The sequence below is a fragment of the Cyclopterus lumpus genome, chromosome 1 (assembly GCF_009769545.1).
Source record: "Cyclopterus lumpus isolate fCycLum1 chromosome 1, fCycLum1.pri, whole genome shotgun sequence".
Lineage (NCBI taxonomy): Eukaryota > Metazoa > Chordata > Actinopteri > Perciformes > Cyclopteridae > Cyclopterus > Cyclopterus lumpus.
In genome coordinates, this window is record NC_046966.1 from 6,273,624 (window position 1) to 6,301,217 (window position 27,594).

Below are 27,594 nucleotides of genomic sequence, written 5' to 3' on the forward strand. Positions count from 1 at the left end.
CCAGGAGAAGAACTGCTATTTGTAAACGTTGACATTTTGTCACATGACTCGTTTATCAGTCTTTGTCTGTTTTTAGTTTAAGTTACCTCCTGTGAAGACGGAAGTTCATTTTGAAAAGACTCAAAGTGCGTAAACGAGAGGAAACTGACACGTCCAGAACTGTATATGACGAGTTGAACAACGAGTTGCACTAAGTGACCCCTGATGTTGTCAGAGTCTAAGGATGATTGTGTGTGTGTGTGTGTGTGCTGTTCTGTTCTGCTATATAAATAGTGATGCATTAGACTGTGAGAAACACAACGGACATCAGATGCCCAGTGATTTCCTGCAGAACTGAGGCTGGGAGATGATCAGCTGGTCAATAAAGTTTTTTGCTGATATCTTGTAACACATATTACTATTGTTGTTATTACTACTATTATTATAAACAATACTTATTGAGAAGCACTTCCAAACACAAGAATGGAGAATACTCTTCATTCCACTCATCTGTGTGTGTGTGTGTGTGTGTGTGTAGGAGAGAAGGAGAGCTATGAGAGAGAGACAGCAAAGAAAGCAACTCCATATGACTCGCACATGGCTGCAGACGTCTGCTCCTTTCACTTGTTATCCTGACAGACTGAAGACATTAAAGCTGGGAGGAAGTAAGAGCAAGGGAGGGGGGGGGGGGGTGGTGGTGGAGAAGGAGGGTTTGAAAGAGGGGGACAGGGCGACTAAGTCAGGAGAAAGGGGAAGTCTTAATGAAGAAGAAGAAGAAAAGGCTGAAGGGAAGGAAGCAGGGGAGAGAAAGAGGAGAGGTTACATGTGGCTATTTGAGGCAGCCGTTGAGTTATGGAGAGAGACAGAATAGCTGGTAAGTTGTGTCTTTTTCCACTTATTTCAATAGTGAAGGCTGAGAAGGCTTTCTTTGGGGGGCAGCGGCTCCTGCTCTCTTCTTTGTCAGTCCGCTAGAAGCCTGGCTGGCTTTTCTTAACAGTTGGGTTGGGAGACGTCTGTCAGTGTGTGTGTGTGTGTGTGTGTGTCCGTGTGTGTGTCCGTGGGTGTGCTTCCGTGTGTATTTATGGGCGTCCGTGTGCACTTGTGCCTGTGTTTTTGCGTGTCCGTGTGCGTGCGTCTGTGTGTGTGCGTGTGTCCGTGTGAATGCGTGTGCGTCCGTGTGCATGTGTGCGTGTGTTTGTGCGTGTGTTTGCGTGCGTGTGTCCATGTCAACCTCACACCCCTCCGATGTCTCCTGTGCTTCCTCCGGTTCCCACTGGGTGGAGAGCCTCCGCTGAGCTCCACGGTGAGTGAACCTCACGTGACGGGCTGTCAGAGACCACTTCCCGGAATCAGGGGACGTGATCTCCCCGCGCAGAGCGGCTCTATCGACTCCAGACGGACGGAGTTAAATCTTCGAGGCATATCGTCACACGGTGATGCATTTTAAGATGAGGAGTCAGATTCATTCTGACTGAAAGATGTTTCATTTCAGGTCGCGGGGAGTGGAAACAGAGCTCATACGTCAGCTAATATTGTTTTTGACAGTCAGCAGACTCTTTTGAGGAATGTTCATCATGCATCAGAGTCTGTGTCTCTCTCTCTCTCTCTCTCTCTGTCTGTCCTCCTCACTGGCTTCTGGCATGCACTTCTCAGCTTCCTGTTTCCTTTAATCAGTGGCCCCGTATTGATTGTAATTGCTAAGTGCTACTGAGATTCAGAGGAGCTTCTGCTTGGGCCCATATGTGTAATCTGGTGATTAAGGCCGGACATCAAGCTGATCGACACTGTGCAAATGAGCCTTTAATTCCACCGTTAATAAGGTGGCTGAGCCGTGGGATGCGTGCGGCTGTTTTTATTACCACTTGGGGGCAGTGTTGTCCTTTGTGTCCTCTTTTGTTGCAGCCATCTGGATGATTCATATTTTGCAGACAAAAGGGTTTTTCTTTTCTTTTTTTTTCACAGTTAAGGAAGTCCTGCATGGGCCAAGCTACTTCCTGGTTTTCAGGCTGCAGCTGTGTGGTTCTGTTTGGACCCTGTCGCCTCTACTACCTGATCCCCTGGGACTTAAGTTGGAAAAGTGTGGTGTGCAGGTGGCATTCTCAACCTCTAGATCCCTCTTGACTCGGAGTGCCTCCTGCTTGCACGCTTGGGCCTTAAATAATACGTTCAATGTGACGTGTCGTCTGCAAATGGTCGCCACATTTTTGACGCACTGCTGTTGAAATACAGCTACGGGAAAGGAAAACAAAGGGAAGTTGTGTCATCAAGTTGCTTTATGCTCTGCCAATTAAACAGGAAGAAAATCACTGTCTTGTGTGACACTAATTGCAGTATTTGCGCGGCCTGTTTCGCATCAAACCGACAACAATAAAAGATTCAGTAGTTTGAGTTGAGGACACATCTGTCCACTCCCTTAGGGAAATAAGTCCATCAAAACCAGTTATGCTTTTGTTAACATGAAAGGGGTCGAGGCCAAGAGCCATGCATGCATACTTTTTGCCGATTCAGCTTAATATTGTGATTCATTATGTATCACTCGTTCTATTAAGGGGCTGACATTTGACTTATTTTGGCTCCATGTGGCAAAATTATGTTCAATGTTACTTTTTAATCTGCCTTTAATTTAACAGTACTTTCATGGTATGTGAGCTCTCTTGCTCTCTCTCCGTGTTTTCCCTCTTTTCCCACGTGAATCCACGGTTTTAGAAGGGCTGATGTATCCACCCAGAGGTCCTTCATGCCCTCACCCTAAAACGCACGTGCTCGGATCCCCACCCACTTACACAAACCCCGGGGGTTAAAGGGACTCAAGGAAATCACCCAGCTCACCATGTTCCATAAATTGAGTGTGCAGGATATCCTTTATGAGTGAACGCCCCATAGTCGTCCTCCCACCACCCAACCCCGTATCTCACCTCATATTGTTCCTCAGATTATTGTCTCATAATGATAAGTGAGGGCGACCGTAAAAACCGCCAGCCTCGGGGAGTTCAGGGCTCTGACTGCACCTTCAGTCCGCCCAAGGGAGGATTCGTGACGGGTGAAATTAATCAACATGATGGAGACACGGGTCAAGCCATGGGTGGTGTCACAGAAATACATCCTCAGCGAAAGCTCATTCAGGTGATTGTTTACATGCAGCTGTATTTGTGGTCAGCAAGGTGCAGAGGTGGATTCAGTCAGTGTCAAAAACTATACAGAGTGCGGAAACTCCCATTTCCTGCACACATACACATACTTTTCATGCCTCAAGTCACATTTAAGTTAATTATTATGGCATTTTTGGAACGCATTTACTGAATTTCATGCAAAAGATGCATTCTTTTGACATATTAATACAATTATCAGGCCAGCATTTAACTCACCATCTTTAATTAGCCTTTTTTTTAATAAGATCATTTTAAAGAATGAAGTGGATATGTGTCAAGAGCTTCATCTATGCATGTATATCCCCGCTCACATTCAAACAGACAGGAAACCAAATGTGCAGGTGGTAATCTCCACAGTGGCACTGCGCTCTAGGTGTGCCATTTGCATCACTCTTAGAAATAAAGGTTCCCAACGGGTCCTTCATGAAGGGCTGAGGTTCTACCCAGAACCATTAGCTTCTGAAGAACTGCTTTTTGAAGAAAGGGAATTTGAAACCCTTTAAATAAGAAAGAGTTCTGCAAGGATCGTTGAAAGCATGGGTGTTAAAAGGGCACGTCCACAAGGTGCTGGGTGGAACCTAGATGGTTCTAAGTATAACCCTTCAAGCTGTTTTTTTCTTTTTAGGTAGAACCCTCTGAAAGGGTCCCTTGTGAAACCGTTAGAAAATGTTCTTCCAGGAACAATAAATGGTTCTCCAATGAGGCCAAGTCAAAGAACCCGAGATGGTTATATTTAGCACCTTTATATCTCAGAGCGTAGAGATTAATCTGACTCCACAGATCCCTGATTCACATGACGTTGGGGCTGAGGAAGACAATTCCCAGCACAGCAAATCCAAGAATTAAACCACTGCAGTGATATTGATGCCAGCGTAAGTTGTCCACACAGCTATTAGGCAGATTTAAAAAGCTTACCATGAAAGAGTAGAGGATAATAGTTTTTCCAAAGAACTGGCGTATTAATAAAAACATGTATGTGACTGGTGGCATAGATTGAGTTGAGTTTAAGTAAGGGCTTATGTGCTACTCTCAATGAACTACCCCTCGGCCTCCCTCAGTCTCACTGTTCTGTCATCAAACTATATATCGCTTATATTGTTCCTTTCATTTTTCTTTGCATTTCTGCAGCGGCTCAAGCGTTTAATTGCTCAATATTTCTGCAGAGACAGCGTGTCATTTGGGCTCTGCTACAATAAATTAGTTCACCCCACGGAGGTGTAATTTGTTCCTCCTTCTTAGATATGTAGGTCAAACTGATCCTCTATAAAAGGTGCCATTTAAATAAACGCTGAAACCGCACACATGAGCGCATTTGGAAAAACAAGCAACATTTAAATAGAGAGGTTGGTTTTGTGCAATTTCCTGCCAAGAAATGTTTGTGGTTGTGCTGGATTGCTGTTTGTCGAAAGACTGACCGAGCAACAAAGACTAAAGAATCTTAGGTACACAGCTGGTCTCCTGTGTGAACATCATATCAACATATTAAAACAAAGTCATATGTCCAATAAACAATAAACAGCAATCGCATTGCTAACAACGTGTATTTCAACGTCGGAGCGATTTATTCAGTGAAAATGGAAAGAAAAGAATTTAACTAGCTGCGAAGTGAACAATAAACACAAAGATGTGTCATCGGGAATCACCGGATCGGACGACCTCGTTGATGAACACGTGAAAAGACTTTGTAAACAAGAGCCTGCTTATTCGCTCGTAGATTACACACAGCTGACGAGGTACAAAGCGAGCACACCTCTGAAGGTATGGGGCTGAAAGATTTCGGTGAAGCAGATTTATCCCACTATGCGAAGGCCTCGGTGTTTACGCTGCTATTTAAGGGGCAGTCAAGTGACCACATGGGCGCATGCACGCGTATTCAAGTAATGTTACTCACAGTACACACAAACACACACAAACACACACAAACACGGGCTTCTCCAGATGTTGTTTTGGAGCCTTTTCCTCATTCTGTCGCTCAGCTTTGCCTCACAGCCACCAGCCCACCAGTGTGTAGACATGTTTGGATAAATACACAGGGAGGTGGGCGAGGTGTGTGTTTTGATCTAATCGAGGACTACAGAGGGTGACAAAGCGTCGGTATTTGACGCCCTGGTAAATTCAGGCTGATGATGTGAAAGCACACCAACCCACATGCGCGTATGCATTTTCACACACTTGTCGAGGGGCACTGTAAACACGCATGCACGCACAGGCTCATTAAGTATAAAAGCCCACACACAGCTGTCAGGGTGTGTGATGCACTCGTACAGCAGGCACTCAAAGCTTAATTGCACAGCATAGGACAACAAGCGTCTCATGGGGCAGATAGTCCACCCAGTGAAGTTCTGTGATTGATACATTTAGGGTAGAGTGAATGCAATTACGCCGCTCTCTGTTCCTTATCCTAAGACGCCTTTGCGGCGGTTGTTGTATGAAATAACCAGACTGCAGCGTAAACCCACAGTGTTATTCTGTGTTAGCGTCGACCTCTCGGGTGTTAGGGTTAGGGGCCGCTGGCTGGGCTTGGCATCGCATTAGTGCCCCTTAGAATGGAGCTTTTCATTCAAGGGGGATATTTCCCGACTGCTCACATGGCTGTAAAAGCGCCAGGCACTGGCACCTTATTGCGTCCACCAAGGGTGAAATACTTAACGTGAGCTTCCTGTGGCCCTTGCTTCAGTTATACGTTTCCTTCAAGGGCTGATTGTGAACCAGCTTCTATTCACTCTTAAGACCTTCCCCATTAGTGTGCGAATGGTAAAGTAGACGTGGAATCAGGGCCAATTCACCACAAATCTTATCCACAGTCACGTCTGGCTCCAAACAGGAAGCTGCGAAAAGCCGCTCACTCATGACCAATCAGTCGTTACAGCGATAGCATCACTGCTTGTTCCTGTGAGAGATCCACAAGCAAGAAATGCTGTAGCACGTCCCACAGGGAGACAGTGGATGCGGTTAAATAACTGCAGATAGCAACTTTGACATTTCATCACTTTTACCTAAATTGTTTCTCCGTCGATCCCCCGAAAGAACACTAAACTGAACTGGCCACAGCAGCTCCAAGGACAAGAAGGGTCGCCATACCCGCCACATCAAACGCTGGCCCGTCGTCGCCACACACCCCCCTCGGAAGAAAGCAGAAGAAGTGTGTGCTACACTCGCTGGTCAGCTGTGTCCAGCGAGCTCCAATTCCCATGATCCTCCTGATAATGTGACATCACCGAGGCCGGGTTGGTGCACGAATCAAACCCTCCGATTACCCCGAGGCGCCGTTGTGTATATATATACAGTATATCCCAACTTTCTCCGGGAAGTCTCTCAGGTTTAGTTTGTTTTCTGTCACAGGAAAGCATCTCCGCGCAGAAGTGACTGCACTTTAATTAACGTGTCAGCTGTTTTGTGGAGGTTGTTTACTCGAAAGGCTGAAGCCTCGAAACTCTCACTTAAAGTGTAGTCCCACGCTGCGGCCGTGACGGGGCCTCCCTCGTGAGGGCCGTTTGAAGAGCCACAGCTGTAACGGAGGATCCGGTCTGATTGCAGGTTAACTCGGCTGAAGTGACTGTGTGACATATTGTCCACTTTCGCCGTCTGAAATCAGACCCGAGAGCCACTTAGGTCGGTAAAAAAAATGGGAATGACGGTGTTTGTTGTCTGTGTGAATGCCTGCGCGTGCATGTATAAGCATGTATAAGCACACACTCACACACAGGACACGAGGGAGAAGGGGGAGTGTGTTTCTAGCTGCAGGGAGGGGAGGAGAAGGGAGGAGGCTTGCCTTTTTCGCACTCTCTGAAGTCTGAATGCAGCAATATAGTAAAGTTAGTGGGCAGTCAGAGGGAATAAGTTGCTCCTTTTTCAGAGAGTTGTGAGTCCGGACTCTGTTTCTCGTTCACTCTATTTTGGAATTTCTTAAGCAATAAGAGGGACTGCACTTGAAAGTTTTTGTGAGATTTCATGCCTGAAAAGATGTCAGATTCTGGAGTCAATCCACACTTGGAGGGGATTATTTCAGATTTCGAAGGTATGTAGTTTGTTCTCTGCTTTTCTTCTACTTATTTTGGTACGTCATTGTTATATATGCCAGAAGTTTGTATTAATATTGAACAATATATTTCCACTGTGTGTGTGTGTGCCCGTGTAGTACTGTGTATGTGTGCTTGTCACAGTTAAAAACAGAGTGTTGACCACACGCGAGCCAAGTCCCTGTAGCCTTTAGTCTGCTATTGATTATACCCGTTACGTCAATAATATAAACAAACACAGCACTGACACCAAACTATTCCAGCACCGGAAAGCCCTCAGCTTTCGCCCTACGAGGGAGACAGTGGAAACCTCAGTGTTAAGAGCTAACATCTGTCTCACCTCCCCATACAACATTCACAACTGTGTTTCTCTTTTGTTGGCTAAGCCGGTGCGGAGCTGGCATTAATTCCCTTTGTCCTCCTCTTCCTCTTCCTTCCCCTTTTTTTTCCTGTTCCTCCTCCGGTCAAACTGCGTCCCTCCAGCTGGTCTTCGTGCTCACTGTGAGATTTCATGACATCAGAACAAGTCTGAATCCTCATCGGTATTCCGATTACTGGAAGTACTCTTTAGGCCTGCACTTGTAGCAGTGTTTGACCAGTTCAGGTAGCACATCATCTGTCCAATAACCTTTCATTTAATAATCAATTGCCGGCCAAAATTGAATTGAAAAACCGTAATAATTGAAGTTTGCTTATGCTTATTTTGTTTGCAATTCTACTCTTTCATCGGATTATGATGATCAGACAAAGGTGTTCAGATTGAAGTGTCAGTTTCAATAGCTAAAATATGGCCTAAAGAGACAATTATACACCGAACAGAGATCATCTGGTCTTACCTGCTTCACCTGTACTTCAGTATGAACTGGTGAACTAGCCTGACTATTCCCCTATTCATTTAATCTATTATTATGGATATGTCGATGTAAAGTCGTAGTTATTGTTCTCCTCACGTGATCGCTTGTCGGGCCTCTCTCCATAATGGTCGGCTTTTGGCCTTTAAGTGTGGCAGTCGAGAAAAGGCTATAAACACTTTAGCCTTCAGTTGTGGTCGTACAACTAACCAATAAGAACAACTTCATCTCGAGCACACCCCGGGATTTATTTTGTGAGCAGAAATCATGGCATAGCCTTTACTTTTTAATTGATGATTATATTAGATCGCATGCAGCAATCGTAAACCCACACTCTTAGAAATCAAGGTGCTAACTATAACCATACAGGGTTCTTTAGCTTGTACTTTTTGGGTGCTGTTGGAACCTTCTTTCAAAGGCTTTTACATAACTGGTTATACATAAAACAATGTGTCAAAGGTTTCCCCCAGAAACCCCTTGTAGTGGTTCTACAGAGAACCCTCTGGAGGTTTTTATTCAGAAACTTTCCATCTTGAAAGGATGCTTACAAGAACTCACCCAGGGGGTTCTCCCGAGAACCCTTTTAAATTCCCTTCTCTAACCTAGCCATAGTTTAGTTTTAACAGGTAAGCCTTGGGCAATGGGAACCGAGTTCAGTAGCCTTAAAGGGGCGGTGCTAATGTGCAACCCAGAACAATCAGGGTTCACAATCACACTTTTTGTGGATGTGGATGGTAGGATCTTTTTACACCCAAGCTTTTAGCAAGAACTCTCTCTTCCAAAAAGGGCTCGTTGGATAAAAAGGGTTCTTAATAGAACCTTTAGTCTCACAAAGAACCCTTAAAAAAAACTCCAATAAGGGTTCTTCAGAAGTATATGGTTGCAGGTAGAAGCTCAGGTTTGGAACCCTTATTTCTAAGAGTGTATCCTAGTCAGTGGTGGCCAGGCATTGTCATTCCATTCAGTTTATTTAAACTGAATTGTCAAATGCTGCTGCAAATGGGATATTACAGGTGTATGGCATTTATGTGAACTAGATTATTCTAGGTTACATAGAAAGGCAATACATCCAAATGTTAGGTCGAGTAAGGTCAAATACCAGGCTCCTCAATGTATGTTCTCTCATAATGTAATGTCAAAGATAGCATTCAGTATGATTAGGATCTACACACAGAAAGCACCTGATGTATCCTTACCTAATAGTGACCACCATCATCTACCCCACCAGTAGATTATACTGGTGATTACGAACCATTCCAGTGTTTCCATTCGAAACAGTGCTAACACTTGACAGAGTAAATCCCCATTTGATCCCAGATCATTATGTTTTCCAGTACATTGCACTGCACTGCATGGCACGCTGAGGAGGAAATGGGCACAGAGAGGAAGACTCAATGTAATTGGTGAGCACGCTTAAGATGTAATAATGCCTCTTGGATGGACTCGCGTGTGGGACTATTATGGAAAAGGGATGATAACAACCACCATAATAACTACACACTGAAACAATATTATGATTTTCTAAAAGGTAGAAAATGTATCTAAACGAGTGAGTCACCAGAGACTAAGCCCAGAATAAGCCCATATTTGTATATGCACAGAGACTTTGTAGAGTCTTACATTGGCTTCTGGTATGATTGCCAACCTAAACTGAGCCTTGAGTCCAATCCAAGCTATTTTGCACTGATTATCTACCTTAAGGTACCACGTTGTTGTCAGACAGGAAATAAGCATTGAAATGGAAGATGCGTGCATGTGTGTGGTACAATTTGTGAACTTGACAGAAAGGCTAGTGTGTTATTAAGGAGGTTTGATGGGGCTTATGTTCATAAATACAACCCTTTCCTAACAGGCCTCAGTGGTCTTGTTTGTTCTAAGATGTATTTTAAACCAATAAAGCATGTAAGGCATCGCTGGTATGACGTGTCAGGATATAAGCCTGCCATTACAGCTGGCATTCTCCTCCCCGTCTGTCATCTATTTAGCAAGGGCACTCTGGGCTGTGTGTGTGTGTGTGTGTGTGTGTGTGTGTGTGTGTGGTGCAACAAATCCTCAATCAGGGGTGAAATTGCCTCTTGCTTCTGAATAGGATTCAGATCCTCCTGGCGCTTTCGCATAACTGAAGAAAATATTTTGACCAACGCCAACTTCACCTCTTCAATCACTTGTCTCCCCTCTTCACCGAACATCTCCAATGCACAAAGGAATGTGCCGGGCACAGGGTGTCGACCAGACCAGCAGTGAACCGCACAGTAAATCTGAAACGGTGAGCTGCACCGCTGTAAACCCAACACCACGAGTAGGCAGCAAAGGGAAACGTGTGTTTGAAAGTGTAAGGTTCGGTCTGGCTAAGCAAATATACCGTAGTGTGGAATTATATCGCCCGTTGTTTGGCCTTGTCTTGTCAAATAGGATGTTTTTCCGTGTTTGACCACATTGACTTGTATCCTGCGGCTACTGTCATCTGATGAACTCCACTGTGCATAAACTGGTTTTATGTAAGCCGTGTTTGAAAGAGTAACTTGATTACTTGACTTATTGCCTGAGGCTAGAATTACCAGACCGATTAGAAGTTCAAGGTTGTGTCCAGTACAGTGCATAATTTATTGATTCAATTCCTGGTGCAGTGGGTTTTCATGTTGTTACTGTGCAGAGTTCACCTTGAGGTGAAAATGATGTTTACAGGTAAGACAGAAAAGAGATCCCGGATTTCCTGACCATAAGTCTTATTTTTTAAGCTTGTCAGACTGTCCCAGATGTTTTAATGACATAACAGTGCACATGTCTTTCTGGTCAAGTCCACACTACTGATGCTTTCCCCTCTCATAAACAAATGTAGATTCTGAACAAGAAAATACATATTTTCATAATCAAGAGATGTGTAGAGACGTGTACGTCAAGACGTATTTGGTCCAGAAATAACAAGGTAACAAACTGCACAGGTGTGACCCTAATACCATCAGTTAGATAACACTATCACACAACTTCAAATTGTAACAGGAGTGGAACGTTAACTAATCCTTGTTGACTTTGTCAGTCCCATTTGTACCTCGCCATTTCTCACCATGCAACCCCTTTGCCTCTCTATCTCCAGTCTCTTTTTCCTCCTCTCCCTCCTGTCTCTGTTTGTTTTCCTCCCTCGATTATCTCCTCTCCACGCATCTGGGCTGAGATGATACTGAATGTTTTGCGCTCATCGGTCGGGGCGTCCTTGAGAGAAAGGTGATGACACCGATGATGAAGAGGCAGCCGAGCCTCACACCTGGGCCGCATTATAGGACGAAGGACCATGAACCAAAGCGAGTGTACAGCTGCCTCCATCTTTGTTTTGGTTGCGCCAAATAACCCTTTGCGACATTGTGCCGTGCTGCATTATCTTCCCCGCACGGGACGGTGTGAGATACCGAACACTAGGTGGTGATAGGTAGCGGCGGGACGTGGGGAGATGAGGCTCCTGTTAATGAGGTTGCTCCGAGGTGGACTTGACCTCTCGCTTCCAGCTCATAGTCTGGGAATGCTGTTTCACTGGGAACGATACTCCTTCATCCGTCTGTCAGTACCACACTCCTTCCTTCTTCCTCCTAATGCTCTGTGATCCTATATGTACGTAATATCCTGGATGGAGATATACAAGACATGAAGAAGACTCAAGAGACGGAAAGAAGCGTGAACCTTAAAAATATGGAGAGTTGAGCGATCATCTGAGTGAGAGATGCCCTGTATGCCGCCGCCCATTTCTCTATATTCCCAGACAACATGAAAGCACAGAAAGATTCAAATTCATCTCTGCTCTTAAATCATGCACACTTGGCTGCACGGTCTCTACATACAAACAAACGGCTCGAGAGGAAAGCACTCAAGTCCTGTGCTGTGGTCCCGAGCCCGTGGCCATATAATCACAAAGCAGCCAAGAACAGAAATACTAATCTGAGATCACTTAACAGGTCACTGGCAAAACTTTTGGGCAAAAGCATGTGAGTATGCATCCTGATATCCTTCCCATGTTCAGCTTTAGTTCTCACAGCTCTGCCACGACGTAACGCAAGTCTACAGCAAGTGTCAGGAGACGTTAGCATGCGCACGGGTGTTCCAAAAGTGTTTCGGCTCTCAGTGGAGGCCAGAATGAGCGCCTCGCTCGTTACACAATGCAGCCTTGAAGGGTGCTTCGCAGCCCCTCAGCTCCCTTATGAAATCTGCAGAGCAAATTTCGTCGAGGTGACTTATTCTCTGGCCGGAGTTGAAAGTGGCCACGGCCTTGGACTCCCTCTCAGCACTCGTAAAACAGGAGGCCGAGGAAAGCAGCGGACACAGTCCAGTGGCAATGCGGGTTCGGGCGCCAGCTTACAAATTGCAAGTTTATTGTGTATAATTGTTTTACGTGTATCTCTATCGAAGGGTTTGATTTTAAAGCTGGTGCCTTACTGGATAATGAACTCTGTTCGCATCGCAAATGATGTTGAAGGGGTTTTCTGACACAAAACTTTTTTTGGCCTAGTGTGGTTTATCTCATGCGTTCTACAAATAATGTAGGCACTTCTTAATGTAAAGCTAGCCTTACAGCCTCCTATAGTGCAAGAATGCCAAAAGAGGAAAGGCAACCACGCTTTAAGGTCTAGGTAAAGGGAGTAGTCGGGGGGTTAAGGCGATTTGTAACATAAATCACCATAAACTCCAAGATGTGAGAGCAGATCCGTTTATTCCCGCGGTGAACAAGAATGTCCTTGGTGTGTCCGACGAAACACGAAAACAGAAAAATGCTTTGGCTCCAGACGGAATTTTTGTTCAGGGGTAAATTGTATCAAATTTCCACTGTGTTTGAATGATGCAGCTTATCGCAGTAAATTATATTAGCTGTGTGTGTGTGTGTGTGTGTGTGTGTGTGTGTGTGTGTGTTTAGCTGCGCATTCTCTGACAGAGTTTTATTCAGAGTGCAGTGGGGCCCCCAGGTCTCCTCCTTGTGGGTGTAGTCCCTTAAATATACAAAAATAAATTTTTTTAGGAGCACTTTGAACAAAACTACATCCAGTTACATAAAGAAGCGTGCTGATGCACCGCAAGCCGCAAGCAGATAAAATAATCAGCACTGCGTTCCGGATTGTAGGAAACAGGAGATGATGCTCTTAAGGGTGTGCGTGAGCGGGCCGACCCAACCAGTGTGTCATTATGATACCAGCTCCTGGCCATTCGCTTGGCACAGCAACTCCGCGATGGGAGTCAAATTCAAGTTGACTTTGAGCCAGTGCGCTCTTCCCAGGGGATATGTGCATCGAGCAGTTATTGTTCTCACGTCACAACTAACCGAGGGGAAGGATGTGCCTCTATCTCTGTGCTCGTGTTGCTCATAAACAATAAGACTTTTTTGCCAAAAGCTCTGGCAGGGAACAATGCTTGGCTGATTGTGTGCGTTCTAACATGCCGTGAAGCACTTCAAATGGCTCTGTGTGAAAAACCCGATCATTTTAGACACAGACAAAACACACACACACACACAAACACACACACGCACATGTCAGAACAACACATGAATCAACTTAAACATGAAGGCGACTAGAGTACAGTGAAAGAGCTGCTGCTGGTGAGGGGGATGTAATGAAGTCAGATAAGTATAGCTTAATGGCTGGTGCATGCTGTTTCCTCTGTGTTGCCAAACAAAATTGCCTCATAACCTTCACCCTCAAACCTCAGGCGCTGTGCTACAGTACTTTGATACTGTTCATAATGAGTTTCAGAAAATAACTCACTTTGTTTACTCCTCAGTTAATTGGTACAACCTTTTTGATGAATGTTTTCTGAAAAAAACCAACTGCTTTTAATGTGTGATTTTGTTCTGTATATTCTTATTTCTTTTATTTGTATTTCTTTTGTTGTTACTGTATAGCTTTTAGGATGATTTTAAAAATGTAAAGTGTCTTTGAGTACTACGAAAAGCGCTATATAAATTCAATTTAATTTAGTTGAAGCAACAATTAACTTATTTATTTAATTATTTTCATTGGCCATTATTTGTTGTGATTAATCAGTCTATGGCCCAATATAAAAGACAGAGAAGCAGAACATCCTGATACCGGAGAAGCTAGAATGTTTGGGGATTTCTGTTTGACTGAAAATGACTCGCAGAAGTTAATTTTCAGTCAGTGAATCACCTCAGTTGTTTCCAGCGGTCAAATCTCACCATGACCGTGTTGTGTTTGTCCCTCACATGCAGCTCTGAAGAGGTCCTTTGAGGTGGAGGATGTCGACACCTCATCCCACTTGTCCCCCGGCTCCCGTCGCACGACCAACTCCCCTCACCGCAACGCCATGTCTCCCACCAGCATCTACAACCGTGACCTGGGCACCGCCACCCCTGGCACAGCCACCACCACCAACGACAACAACCTCAACTTCAACCAACCGCGCTCCATCATGGGCGGAGGGGGCTCCAAGACCCCAGAGCCTGTGTCGCGGCGCTCCGAACTCTCCATCGACATCTCCTCTTCCTCCAGCAGGCAGGTGGATAACGTCACCAGCCCCGCTAGCGCGCGCTTTGCAGCCACCAGCACCCTGAAGCGCCCCGAAGTCCTGGGCCACTCCAAGACCCCCGAGATGAGTCACAAGAGAGAGGTCACTTTTGCCAAGACGGCGACCGATTCCCCGGTGATCCGCCGCAATGAGGGCAACTACAACAACAACGGCACCAGCCGGACCCCTGAGCAGAATCACGCCCGCAAGTTTGAGCCTCCTAGTACCGGAGATGTCCGTAAGCCCGAAATCAGCATCACCAGAGCTCCCCCAGAAAACAATGGCCATCACCTACCAGTGCACCACGCGCACCACCCGAACCCTCACCACAACACCATCGTTACCACCTTCCGCTGCTCCTCGCCTAGTCATGGACGTAAATCTCCCAACCCTGACAGTAAGTGTGTTTCGGCATTAACATACTGACTCCTACTCCTTCCAGTAATATCCTCACAGCTCATGTAGAATCTCATAAGGTTGTTGGATTGTTGTGTATAAGCTGAATCAGAGACTTACTATTTTAACAGTACTTTGGTGCTGTGATTTAGCTCTGCAGCCTTGCTTTAGCACAGACTTACCAGTTCGATGGGACACAGTCATCAGTGGGAAAGCTATATTAAACTTAAAAAAACAATGACATTTAATTATATCTCAAGGAAGGGGAAACGTTGCACTCTTGACTGGGTAAAGAAATGTCACATTTTCCAGATTACATTTCATTTTGACTCTGATTCATTCTTTTTTTTCTACTTCTGACTTCATATCTTCCTGCTCCTTCTCCACTCACACTGAGGCAACAGACTAACCCCAGTATCAGATCTCTCACTAAGCGAAAGGTCAGTAACAGGAGCAGCAGTTTGATTAGTCTGAGGTCTACATGTCTGTCAGCATGTGGCCGTGTCCTTGAAGGCCCGTCTGTCGGTAGAAGCGACAGACTGTGTGTCTGTATTTGTGGTTATCCACGTCTGTTCTTAATGCAGCGTTGGAGCCAACGTGGATTTTGTTATGCGATGAAAAGCCTGACCTTGGCAGCACAGGAACCCTCGTTTGGTAGTTAACAGTAAGTGACGCTAGAGTTGCAGTAAAATAACAAAGAAGGGTAGTCTCTGCACTCATATGGCGGTTACAGCTGGCAATGTACTTTGCATTATTAGCGCTGTTAGCACCGTTAGCTGTTAGCACCGTTAGCTGTGAGCCGCCAGGGTCAGCCGTCGCCATGTAGAGAGCCATTGAGAGACAACAGAAATGCTCCCAATCTTGTTTAAAGCACTTATAAATATGCAGAAAACACCAGTCTTCAAGGTACCCAATGCAGCACCAATGAGTAAGCCAACCCATCAAGCCCTGACTCAACTTCCCAGCTACATTTCTGTAAAGTTGGGGGAGTTTAGAACTGTTATAAAATGTTTCTAAGTTTACCAGGTAGTATGTTTCACGTTGTGCATGACAATATTTAAGCAAAGTATCGTTAACTTCTTAATGCATTTTATGAAAATGACAAAAAACATTGACATATCAACTTTTTGTGAAGGTTGAAATGGTTAGCAAACGGTTGCTTATTTACCCACCAAGCAGTTCAAGAGCGACATAATCGTGAGTTCTGAGTTGTGTTTTTGTCCACCATGCAAATCCAAATCCAATATTCACACTTTTCTAGCTCTAGTTTTTGGTCTCCATCAGATCCTGTGGGAAACATCTCGTTAGCTGCTAAATGCTCCACTGTGTTCACCAGCTAGTGTCTAACTGTGTCTGGTTGCTGTGTGGGGCTGAGCAGGTAGTGCACTCTGGGTCTTTCACTCAAAAACAGCGACCCAAGATGACGCCATGAGTGCGGTGAGAGTGAACCAAATTAGTGGAGTTGCAGATTGGAAAGTTATACAATGGGCGGAAATTCATCATAAAGCTGTCGAGGGGATTGAATCAGCGTTCCCATATCACTGTTAACCATCTTCTCAAGTATCTAATATAACTTCATAGAATATAATTAGCTCTCGGTTTATTGTAATGAAGGTGCTGGCGTATTGATTTAGTCCATTTTAATGTTATATGTTCCTGGTTTGTTCTTTACACCGACTGTAAGATGAAATACTGCACTTTGTCATTCGTAGATGCTTGTAGTCAGATTTCCCACAGTATATTCACTGTGTCTGTCTCTCTGTGTGCTTTAGCGTTTTATGTTGTACCCATGATGTTTCTATGTTAAATAACCATAAATATCCGGTCTGTTTCTGTGCTGAAGGTTTAATACGTTCTCTTCTAGGTCATGAGGGTGGTTGACACTTTTTTGTCCACAGAGAGAGGCCCTGGTTAGGGGTCTAAATGAAGGGTGACCTGCCTGGAGGGCCCAGGGGCTCTGACTGGGCCCTCCCTGCTCTGCGCTAACAAATCATCAAGACAGCTGAAACAAACCGAAAAAACACGTCTAGTAGCACTGCAATCACAGATTTGAAATCATCGTAATTTGAATTAATGGAAAATATAAACCTTCCGTAAAGGTTATATGCGAGGCATGAAACACATTGTTCACATGATTTCAGTTGACTTTCTTCAGTGACATGAATTTTTCCATATGGCTGTCGCCTGTGTCTTTGGGAGTCTATTAGATACGCTGCCTTCCTGCCCATTCAGTTTTTCCAGGAGGAAATTACATCACATATCATTTGTACACACACACACACACACACACACACACACACACACACACATACATACAGGCACACAGAGTATCCTGTGCTTCCTTCCGTGTTCTGTCAGGGTGATTGTTTCCCCTGCTGATTGACCTCACCGCAGCGCGCTTCCTCTCTCAGGGGTCATGTGATCTAAGTTAGTCAGCTTCCCAGCAAATGTCGCCCCTGTACTTTGATCACAGCATCGCAGAGCGAGAGAGTTACAGGGGGCGTGTTTGTGCAAAAGGTCAACATGAAAAGGATTGTGGACACACATACACATGCTGCAGAGCGAGCTGCATTTGTAGTAAATACGAGCAAATCCGTCATGTTTTGTAGCTCGACGCCATCAGTGAGCGGAGGTCACGCACAAACAACCGAAAACAGTTAGTCCATTAATCAATTAGACGACATACATAATCGATGAACTGTTGCGTAATGATTTGATGCCTTTCTCTTGTTCAAACTAAATGTCTTTGGGCTTTGGACTGTCTGTTTGGACGGAGCAAGACATTTGAAGACGAAGCCCCAGGTCTACTTTGTTTGGAGCAATCCGAAAGCATCCATTCAAGTTGCAGGAGAGAACCACAAAGATTCAACGTTATGTTACTGAGCGGCAGTCGGGAAAAGAAATTCAACAAAGACGATTAGGTTTGCGTACAAAAACTGACACAACAAACATTAATTCAGTATGCAAAATGTGTGAGTCAGTTGCCTGTCTTGACTTGGGACTTAACTCATGACTTGAGCGACTTGACAATGACTTAGTCCCGCCTGTGTAGTACAGTATAGCCCCTTTAATCTGGTTTGGTGGATCCATCATTGTAACTTTGTGTTTTATAGGCAAGTATTGCCCAAACTAAACTAAAAATGTTAGCCAAGATACCAAAGTTTCAAAGATATTTAATTCTTCTTTAAATTTAATTGCGGAGAAATGTGTGTAAAATGAGTCCAAGGTATCTGGAATTTTCTATTTGGCATAATGTGAAACCATAAACTTTAATATTTCAACAGCTTCTGGTAAGTCAGATAGAGAATCTATATGTCATGGACTCATTCGGATTGGTACCTGATGGTCTAATCTGCAGTGTTCGGCAGCTGCGCGTTCCTGTTTTTGGCTGTAAGTCGATCTCGGTTCACACAGACTTGGCCATTAAAGATGATTCTGATTCGACGAGGACGAGGAACCTTCTCTTGACAGGCAGGTCTGCTGTTCATCAATACATCGAACACCACAGAAAGAAATGACATCTATCTGACATCAAAGCGTAACTGTGAGCAGAAATAGCCTTTTCTTATCACTTTTCAGACCAGATTTTACACTTAGTTTGGTCTGTTTTGTTCTTCCTGTGTAGTAGCCTAGCCGCTGTTCGTTAATATAGGGCTGCAACTAACAAACATTTGCATTATTTAGATGCACCAAAGATGTACTTCCCTTTTACTGTTACTAGACGTAGACAGAGAGCTTGCCCGTTAATGGTGTAGCTATCACTGAGCTGATGGGACTGGTGGGTTATCATTGGGGTCACATAACCTCATTTAGCAACTCCATCAGTGTTTTATGGGGATACGGGGAAGAAAAAGATGTCCATCTCAGCTGGATTACTGTTACAGCACTAGAGAAAATAGAAGGTCAACAGTACAGGCCTGTAAAAGAATTCACTTATTGTGGTGCCATTGTTCATATTGTGATGGTAAAGAACAAAAGAGAAATCCTCATCTCAATAAATCCCTATTATGAACGCTGCACTGGAATCTGTCTTTATATTGCCTAAATAAACAGATTATCTTGGAGCACATTTGTTTTCCTAATTGAGGTGTCGTCATTATGGAAGAAAGAGCAAGTGAAGCCATTTGTCTTTCATTTGGATTGACCTGAACGTGGGGAGGTGGGGACAGCGTAAGGCAGTCAGGAAAGGGCGCACACAGACACACACACACACACACACACACTCACATCCTTTATTAATCTCTTATTTTTGTCTTACTTTTGTTGTCGCTCATCGACACACCTTCACAAGCACACACACGTACAGGCACCCTGAGGCGAAGGCATATACAAGGTCAATCCTCTCCCGGTGTAATTATACTCTGGACTGATCCCAGACCATTACTCAGCGTGACCTGGCGGCTAATTACCCAGAAAATAAAAGGGGAGAGAGAGGCTAAGGAAAGGAAGGAGAGATTTTTCTTGTGATAGGAAACTGCTGCTGATGGAGAATTGTTGCGAAATCCTAAGATACAAGGCAGAAATCAATTCAATCAAGTATTATCAATCTCAAACTTGTTCTCCAAAGTTTATATATATATATATATATATATATATATATATATATATATATATATATATATAATCTTTCAGTGGAATCATATTCTGATGAGACAGTAGGATTATGTTACTATTCAACAAATAGTTTTTTCAAAATGAATAATTCTGCACAAGCTGCATCCAAATGAATTATTGAAGCGTTTATTTGACAGTGAAACATAGTTGCTTCGGATCCTCGTTAATATCATGATGATCATCGCTCAGTCTTGCTCTGTGTGTCATTTCTTGAATTTGGGATTTTTTTTTCTGAGTGATTATGTCGGACTTTTCTTGCTCAATGACCATTTGATGAATGGAACGTCACAGTAATGGAGTTTGGGACATTTTGGCTGCGAACCACGAGACCCCCCTGCCATCCCTCTTAAATGTTAAACATGCAAGTATTACTGTTCCAGAACCAGCATCTCAAGTAGTTAAATCAGTGGATAAGATGGAGTCATGTCTGAGTTAACTTAATACGTTTGAACATTTCTGTTCCATAAAGAGCTGAGATGTTTGATGAAGACAATCACAGCAGATGAGGAAACAGTTCACCCCAAAATCACTCGTTTAAACGGTTTTGCCGTGATTTGCCTATTGGAGATATTGGCCATCTTTCCGATATAATTGGGCTACGTGGCACTTGGCTTGCAGTGCCTAAAGCAACACAAATACATTTGAAAAACTCAACAGTGATGTCTCTTTTTCAGATAATCCAGGTTTTATGTCGGAACAATTTCCTTTCAAAATCAGTTTGTACATGAAACTGCTCACTGCTGTAAAGATTCTCCAAAATCAGGACAATCTAGATTGAGAAATAGCACTGCAACAGTATAAGAGGAAATATATGTATTTTTGATTATTCTGTGAACTTTATACCTTTAATCTAGAGGCAATTCTTTTTCTGAGTCTTGAGCGTGATCCCATAATGTTACACGGAGGCCCATGTTGTCCCTGACCGAGTCGAAGCTGCCAAAAAGCGCTCTGTTTTGCTCACTTGAAGTCTGCGAGCCTCCACACTGTGACTCCATCTGTTCAGCTCAGAAATGTCCCACGGTGATAACGGTGACATCACTTATTATTATTTATTATTTTGAATGTGACGTTCACTGTTGTTGTGCTTCCTAAAGAAGCCACCAGGAGGCAGTGTGTGACAGGGGGAAGCATCTAGGGAACCTGGTTTGCAGGTTTAATAAAGTTGTATTTCCTACTTTTTTCAAGCCAGTGTCATTTACAAAAGGAAACTCCAAATGAGTGTAGTTCTCTCAGAGGATTGGTCAAGTTTCCTCAAACAACTTCAGGGTCCGAAGCTCGGACCACGCTGGTGTTTCTTTGCAGAAAGCCATCCAACACACAGATGTTGACACTTTTTTTTCCGGCCATCTTTTTAACGCTCCAATACAGGAAAGACACATATTCAAAGCAAACTGTGTGGACACTAAAAAAAATTGCACATGAAAGCTGTTGTTTTTTTACATTGGAGGAGGAAGAGGAGCTGAGAGAAATGGGGAAGGCTCAGCCCTTCAGTCCCAAACACACACACACACACACACACACACACACACACACACACACACACACACATAGTTCCCTTCTCCCCCAGATAATGCTTTCGGAAGTTGAAGTTTACATTGAGCATCTGGGGGAAGTCAAGGGTTAAAGAAGTTTCCCACCGCGGCAGAAAGACCTTTGTCCTTTTCCGTCGTTTTGCCAAATCCCACAACTTCAGTAAACAGTTCATTCACTTACTCCTGCGAGCTCTGAAACCAACACACTCGCGCATTTCAACTTAACATACATGTAAGAGCACATACATGTCCACACACACACACACACACACACACACACACACACACACACACACACACTTCCTGATATGAGTTTGACAAAACAGCCTAACTTTAGAGACACTCACTTTTCATTCGCCACAAGATAAAAGATAAATATTAGGACATGGGCCATCAGAGCCCGATGGAGCAAACTGAGATAACGTTTCGTCTCGGCTGACGTTATCTTGGTTCCCCGGGTGAATCCTCCCTCTTGTTTTTCCAGATGTAAGACCCCGCTGTGGTTCCGTTGTCCAAGTAACTGATGGGAAAGTCGTTCATCTTGTCGTGGCCGTGTAGTGTAGGGCCTTGAAATGAAGAAGGGGAAAAAAAGCACCATGCCAGCATGAGTCATACAGTGTTTGTTTTTTCAGCGCCATCAATCAAACATAATTAACTAAGCAGACCTGGAATGCAAATGTCTTCTTTGAGAAAACACAATTTGGTCCTTGTCAGTGGGATCGTCTGCAAACTGTTTGTATTCACGCCTAGGGTTGTTTAAACGGAGAAGAAAGGTTCATGTGAGGTGAGTTGTTCTCCACATTCTCTGCTAATTATGTTTGGCCCACTTGTTGGCTGATAGAGGACATACTGGAATAACATGAATTGCTTTTCTAATGTGCGTGTGGACAGACAGATGGTCATTTGTGCCACAGCCCCACACTGTACCATCTGCTGCTGAAACGACGAGATGAGAGTAGATGAGGGGGCGGGGGGATTCTGGTGCGAGGGTGTGAGTCTGTCTGAAGTGGGCATGTGTGGAAAACCAAAATTAAGACGGTGCTGTCTTGTCCCTTATGTTACACCAACTGCACTTGAGTTTGTTTGTTAACATGGCGTTGGAGCTGTTTTTTTGACTCGCCATGATGCAGTCGCCTCAGTCGTGTCCACAACGCGGCGGGTTGCAGAGGCCCGGTGAGCTCACTTTCAAACTTTAGACCTAACAGACCCTGACTCAAGTGACATCACTTGAGGCAGTGTACCAGACTTCACGCTGCTCCCTGTGGACGCACCAAAAGCTTGATTCAACTTCTCCCCCATTTGCAGTCGGACTCAAACACCTGCAAACAAACATTGACGAAAATCTGGAGTCAAGAGTTCCCATTTAAGGACAAACTGTGCACGGAGGCTTGAACTGTGTTGACGAGATTATCTCCATCAAATGGAACTAGGACAACAGACTGATCTCGCAACGCCGTCCTGGGGACTACAAAGCTTTTTAACTAAGATATTCAGAGTTTAAGAAGTATATACTTCTCTGGTCCTAATCTTCATGGGCTCTTTTGTGCTCAAGTACCTTCACCTGTCTCACCCCACAGATGCATGTTTTAGATTAGCCAAGTAGGCCTTGTGCTGCTTCCCTGATTGATCCCTCAGTTGGGAGTTTACAGACTTCTTTTACTGAATATTTAAGGGCACTCAAGTGTGAACTTTTCAATACCTAAACACACTCAAAGCAGAGACTGGAGCTGATGTCATAACTGAGCTTTGCAGTGATATTTGAAGGGTTCAGAGGAGATTATGGCAGCTTTGTGGTTTGCGGGGCAATTAGCTTCCTCGAGGACTACCATCGTCCTCGGTGGAGCCTGGAGGAGCTTCTGGTGAACTTTCACCTCCAGTCTCGATGGCGTGAAGTGCTTCGTGATGCCATGCCTCACATCGTGGAAGAGGAGGCAGGTGGAGGAGGCGCATGCTTGCAACTGAAGATTTGGGGGAAAGGGCAAGTCGTCACAGATGGGTTCCTCTGCGTTCCGCTCTGGCAAACTACAATCCCTTGCTGTTCAGTCTTGGCACACACATTCACTCAAAAAGATGCTGCTTCACGATCTCTAGAAGTCTGCCTCCCTGTCCCTGCACATGGAAGGTTTACACGACAGATAATTAGCATCACAACCGGGCGATAGATGTTCCTGGGAGACGTGGAGTTTAATTACAGAGCTCCTTCCTGTCTTCTCTCTCGTTTTTGAGGAGTTGAGTCATATCCCCCCCCCACACACACATGTAGCGAGGGGCCAGGGATTCCCCAGAAGGCCGATCCCCTTGGCGTCACTGTGTTTATTGTTCATCGGGGAAGGCTTTGACTCCGGAACATCAACAGAAATAGAGTACATGTCGATGTGTGTGTGTGTGTGTGTGTGTGTGTGCAGTTTGTGAGATTAGCTCTTGTTCATCTTCAGCATAGTAAAGAACTTAACAGCAGCCGACACAGGCTGGGAAATATTCAGAGGCTTTTTTTCTTATCTGAGTTTTTCCTTGTTAAATACTGGAAGTAAGAGAGGAAAAGAGCTGACTGAGGAGATGGCTTCAACTTGCACTGAGATGCACCACAACCAGGAGATGTGAACCGTTTGTGAGTATCTGTTTGGTTGTCTTTTGGTCTTTGGGGGAGCTCAGCTGTTTCAGACTATCACTCAAGAGGGACAACTGGTTTCCATTAAGGCCAATCAAGTCGGGGCACGATGTCGTCTCCTCAGATGGGGATGTTGAAAATGAATTCACGGAAACATCCCCCTGTTTCTGCTTATTTAATTGCAAACCTCTTTTTCTTTTCTCGTTGAAACTAATCTTCTTACTGTAAGATTTGTGTTCAAAGCTCCGGGTCCCGTGGCCGCAGGAAATTCAGGATTCAATGAGTTAAAGTTTAACAATATTTAATGGCAAAGATAATACTCATGTAGCGTTCATGATCGTGGGGCCAGAAAGGAGAAACTCTCCACGGACGGACTCCCAGTGAGCGCCAGACCGGGGCTGTCTCGAGTCTCCAGACCAGTAGAACCATGTCTCCAGACCAGTAGAACCATGTCTCCCCAGAACAAATGCTCGGTCGTTAGTATGGTCATGCAAATGAATTCACACCTAAAGGTTAGTTCCATTGTTCAGTTCAAAGGATGCCGCCGTTCTGTTCGCTAAGCCAATTAATAAGCTGGCGAGGTCAAAGCTCACACTTCCGGTCAAGGACAGGAAGTTTCCCTTCAGAATAAAACCCTATTATCCTGCCTTCAGAATAAAAGCAACACATTAGGTTTCAATCGGCATCCATTTTAACTATTGTCTAAACAATAAAACATTCATTCATTCTCATGCATCATACAGTTAATCATTACATTTGTCATTAAAACAGAATAATACAACAGTGATCCTCTTTTATGTTTCACAATACATTCCTCCAGAATATTCCTCATAATATCCCAAATTAATTATCATATCTTTCTTTATGTATTACCTTAACACATAAACTTATCTTATCTACATGTGCAAATATATATAAAATCCACTACAACCCAACATTACTGAACGCTGTTTTACACTTCCTCATAAAATCCTCATCAAATCCTTGTGAGAGAAACAAGTTCTCCCCAGAGTGTCACTCTGGTTCAACGTTGAAGAAACAATGCTTTCATGGTAGTTTGAAAGCAGTGAGGGCTACTCGTCCTCGCCTTCTTTCTCAGTCCTTGATGCCAGAGTAGCGCTCGGTCTTAAGCAGTCCAGCTGGGAAAGCTTTGGTGGGTTTAAAGAGACACAAAAACAAACACTTCCCCATAAACAAACTTTCGAGGCCGCAAAAAATCTCCCCAGTTTATCCTCTTTGCGGCCATCATTATGCAAAAAGCAGAGAGGTTTTACTCCCTCTGGACGGTAAAAAGCGGACAAAAAAGCAAACACGGGCCTGAGTTATTGTAAACTAGAGGTGGAATTTGCAAGCTGCAGGGCAATAAACCAGGAGGAGTGAAGTATATCTTCTCATAATAATATTATATATATGTGACCCGGTTATTCTCAATGCACAAGACCCAGAATAAACTGGAGCCAGAGACTATAATACTGAAAATAGAGATTGCATTGACAATGCATGGAATAAAAGACGTATCTCCACTCAACTCGTGAGTTTCAATAGAAGGCCTAAATGCAGGTCATCATAAAAGAGGGATGGAGTAAATTATACAATTAATACATGCATCCAAACATATGAACAAGCAAAGACAATGAACAATGTGGGGCTAAACTGCACCATCAGGGAGGTCAGTGTGGAGTTATGTATAAAAAGAAGACATTTTCACAAAAAAGTTAGGCCAATTATGAATAAACCACCACTGCACACAAATCAAATCAAATCCAATTGAATTCCTCACAGCAAGCTACAGTGACTCAAACCACCCAATAAAAAACACATGCAAGAAGGCTACTCTCCGACTCGGTCCCCTCTTCAGTCGAAGACAAAGGCCCACAAGAGAAATACAACAGAAATCGTCCCATTAAAAAAAAAAAAAAAAGGGTCACTGCAGTCTAGGTTTGGGGAAAACAGTGGTTGGCTCCTCTCGTGTCTTTGTTTAACAACTTGCTTGACTGGAACACAGTCCCCTCCCCCAGTTCAAGACATTTAGGTGACGGGAATCTTGTTTCTTGGCTGATCTTTGCTCAGAAATCACTCCAAGTGTTAGTCCCTCCGCAAACATGAAGAATCACATCAGTCACCAAACTAAAGGCTAGCTGGCCTCAGTGGGTCTCAGTTCAAGAGGAAAGGCCCAGGTGAGCTTATAGACTCTGCCCCTTTGCCTGGGTCTTAATGCGAGACGGCCTGTTACCTACCTTCCCACATACAGTAGATTCAAACATTTGTACTGTTGATGTTTCAGTCAGAAGGAAGGGGGGGGAGGGATCCAGGAGGCCACTTTAGGGTGCTGAGATAAACCTCCTCACTCATCACACACATGCTGTCTCTATTTGCACAACAGGGGAGCAGAGCAACCGCTGCAAAAAACTAAAAAACAACAGGAAGTCTCCAGCCGACCCAGCTATCTTCCCTGTAAACACCCAGGCCGAGCCAGATGTTCTTCCTCTTTGCCTTGTCTCTCTTGCTCCCGACTCTTCTCACCCCATCCCCCCACCTCCTCCCTTCCTTCTTCTACACTGAGGATGTGTCACCGAGTCCCTCGGTCAGCTGAGTCACAGAGGCTCTTAATCGGCTCCACATGTGCTCTGCCCTGATTTGGTGGCCTCGCAGCAATCGGCCCCGACATCAGGGCCAATCACGGAGCTCCCCGACGGAGCTCGCCAGTCACATTTTCTGTCTTCATTTCCCCCCCCGAGCCCACATGATATATGTTTTGAGGCCAAATGGCCTCTGTGTTTCAAAAGAAGAAAAAACAAGTACAGCTTGAATCTCTTGCTTTTGGTTTTGCGAAGTAAGCTAATGACTTCACAACGAGAAAATGTAACTCAATCGACCTTTAGTGATTAAAATGTAGGGGGACATTTTGATGGGCTATTTCACTGGTTTTCTGAAAGTAGTCAGTGAGGAAGTGCCTGTTCTCTTATGACGATGTAAAACGAATGCCTTTAAATCACCACGATTGGATTCTGTTTGAAGCAATTTCCCATAAATCTTTTGCTCAAAGCTGCTTTTTAGGCTCTCAGGAAGACTAATAAAAAAACACACAGCAGACCTCTCTTTTAATCCTTGGTTCCCACGGGAGGAAATGGTAACTTCAGTCCCTGGGAGGTCAAGAGTGTCACTGACAACATTGTTTATTGTTTAGTGAGAGCTATATGGAAAATGTCGACTTTGCTCAAAAGAGAAAGTGTCTGATTTATGACAGTTTAATTTCACTCAGAACGCCCAAAAGGCTGCTCCTCAAGCCTGCAGGAGAGTAAAACATTTACATTTTACCCCGTGTCCACATTGGAGACGGCAGACTTAATGTCCTGATCTTAAGACAGAAAATTATAATTTGCTGAGAGAAAATCCACCGCTCGACTTTATTGCAATTCTGCAGGCAGTCTATCGATAAACCTACGAGCTGCTAAAATATTGACACGCTGGAGCAGTGATGGATAGTGAACCAAGGCCCACCATTATGAAGCCACGAGGCTGTGGATGAAAAATGAATGTCTCGCAGACCAGAATATAGTAACTGCGTAATGAGCTCAGTTTATCAATCTGGATATGGAAAATTATTCAAAGAGTCAATTGTTCCGTGTTAAATCAAGCAAATGAAAACTGGGAACAACATTGAATGTGTTTCAATAGGGTGCAGCACTGATTACCTGACGCTAACGATTGCATTCATACGTCCGTACATTTACATTCGCAACAAAGCGTGTGAAAAAAATGTGAGATTCAGCTTCAGCTTTGACAGGAAGGAAGACATTCTGCTGAATGCTGGGTAAAAATGTCCGATGGGAAACAAAGTTCCTCAACAAAAGCACAAATGAAGCACTCTCTCCTTCCAGTCAGCCGAGATTCGTTTTATAACCAGAATCTTTGTTGAATCGTGAAACTATTCTTAGACAACAA

At 44.2% G+C, this 27,594-nt stretch overlaps 1 protein-coding gene across 5 annotated transcripts in view; it reads left to right on the forward strand.

The window, feature by feature from the left end:
- Positions 1 to 707: 707 nt before the first annotated feature.
- Positions 708 to 27,594, forward strand: part of LOC117743900 (septin-9-like) — a 54,722-nt gene continuing 27,835 nt past the window's right edge. Inside the window, exons 1-2 of one of the 5 annotated variants that reach the window (XM_034551895.1) lie at positions 708 to 853; positions 14,204 to 14,896. In XM_034551895.1, the coding sequence (XP_034407786.1) occupies positions 832 to 853; positions 14,204 to 14,896 (715 nt within the window). In that variant the 5' untranslated portion in view covers positions 708 to 831. Of the gene's footprint in view, positions 854 to 6,934; positions 7,147 to 14,203; positions 14,897 to 15,242; positions 15,336 to 23,396; positions 23,650 to 27,594 lie in introns of those variants that run through there. The other 4 variants (XM_034552394.1, XM_034551977.1, XM_034552310.1 and 1 more) reach the window with 4 other exon arrangements.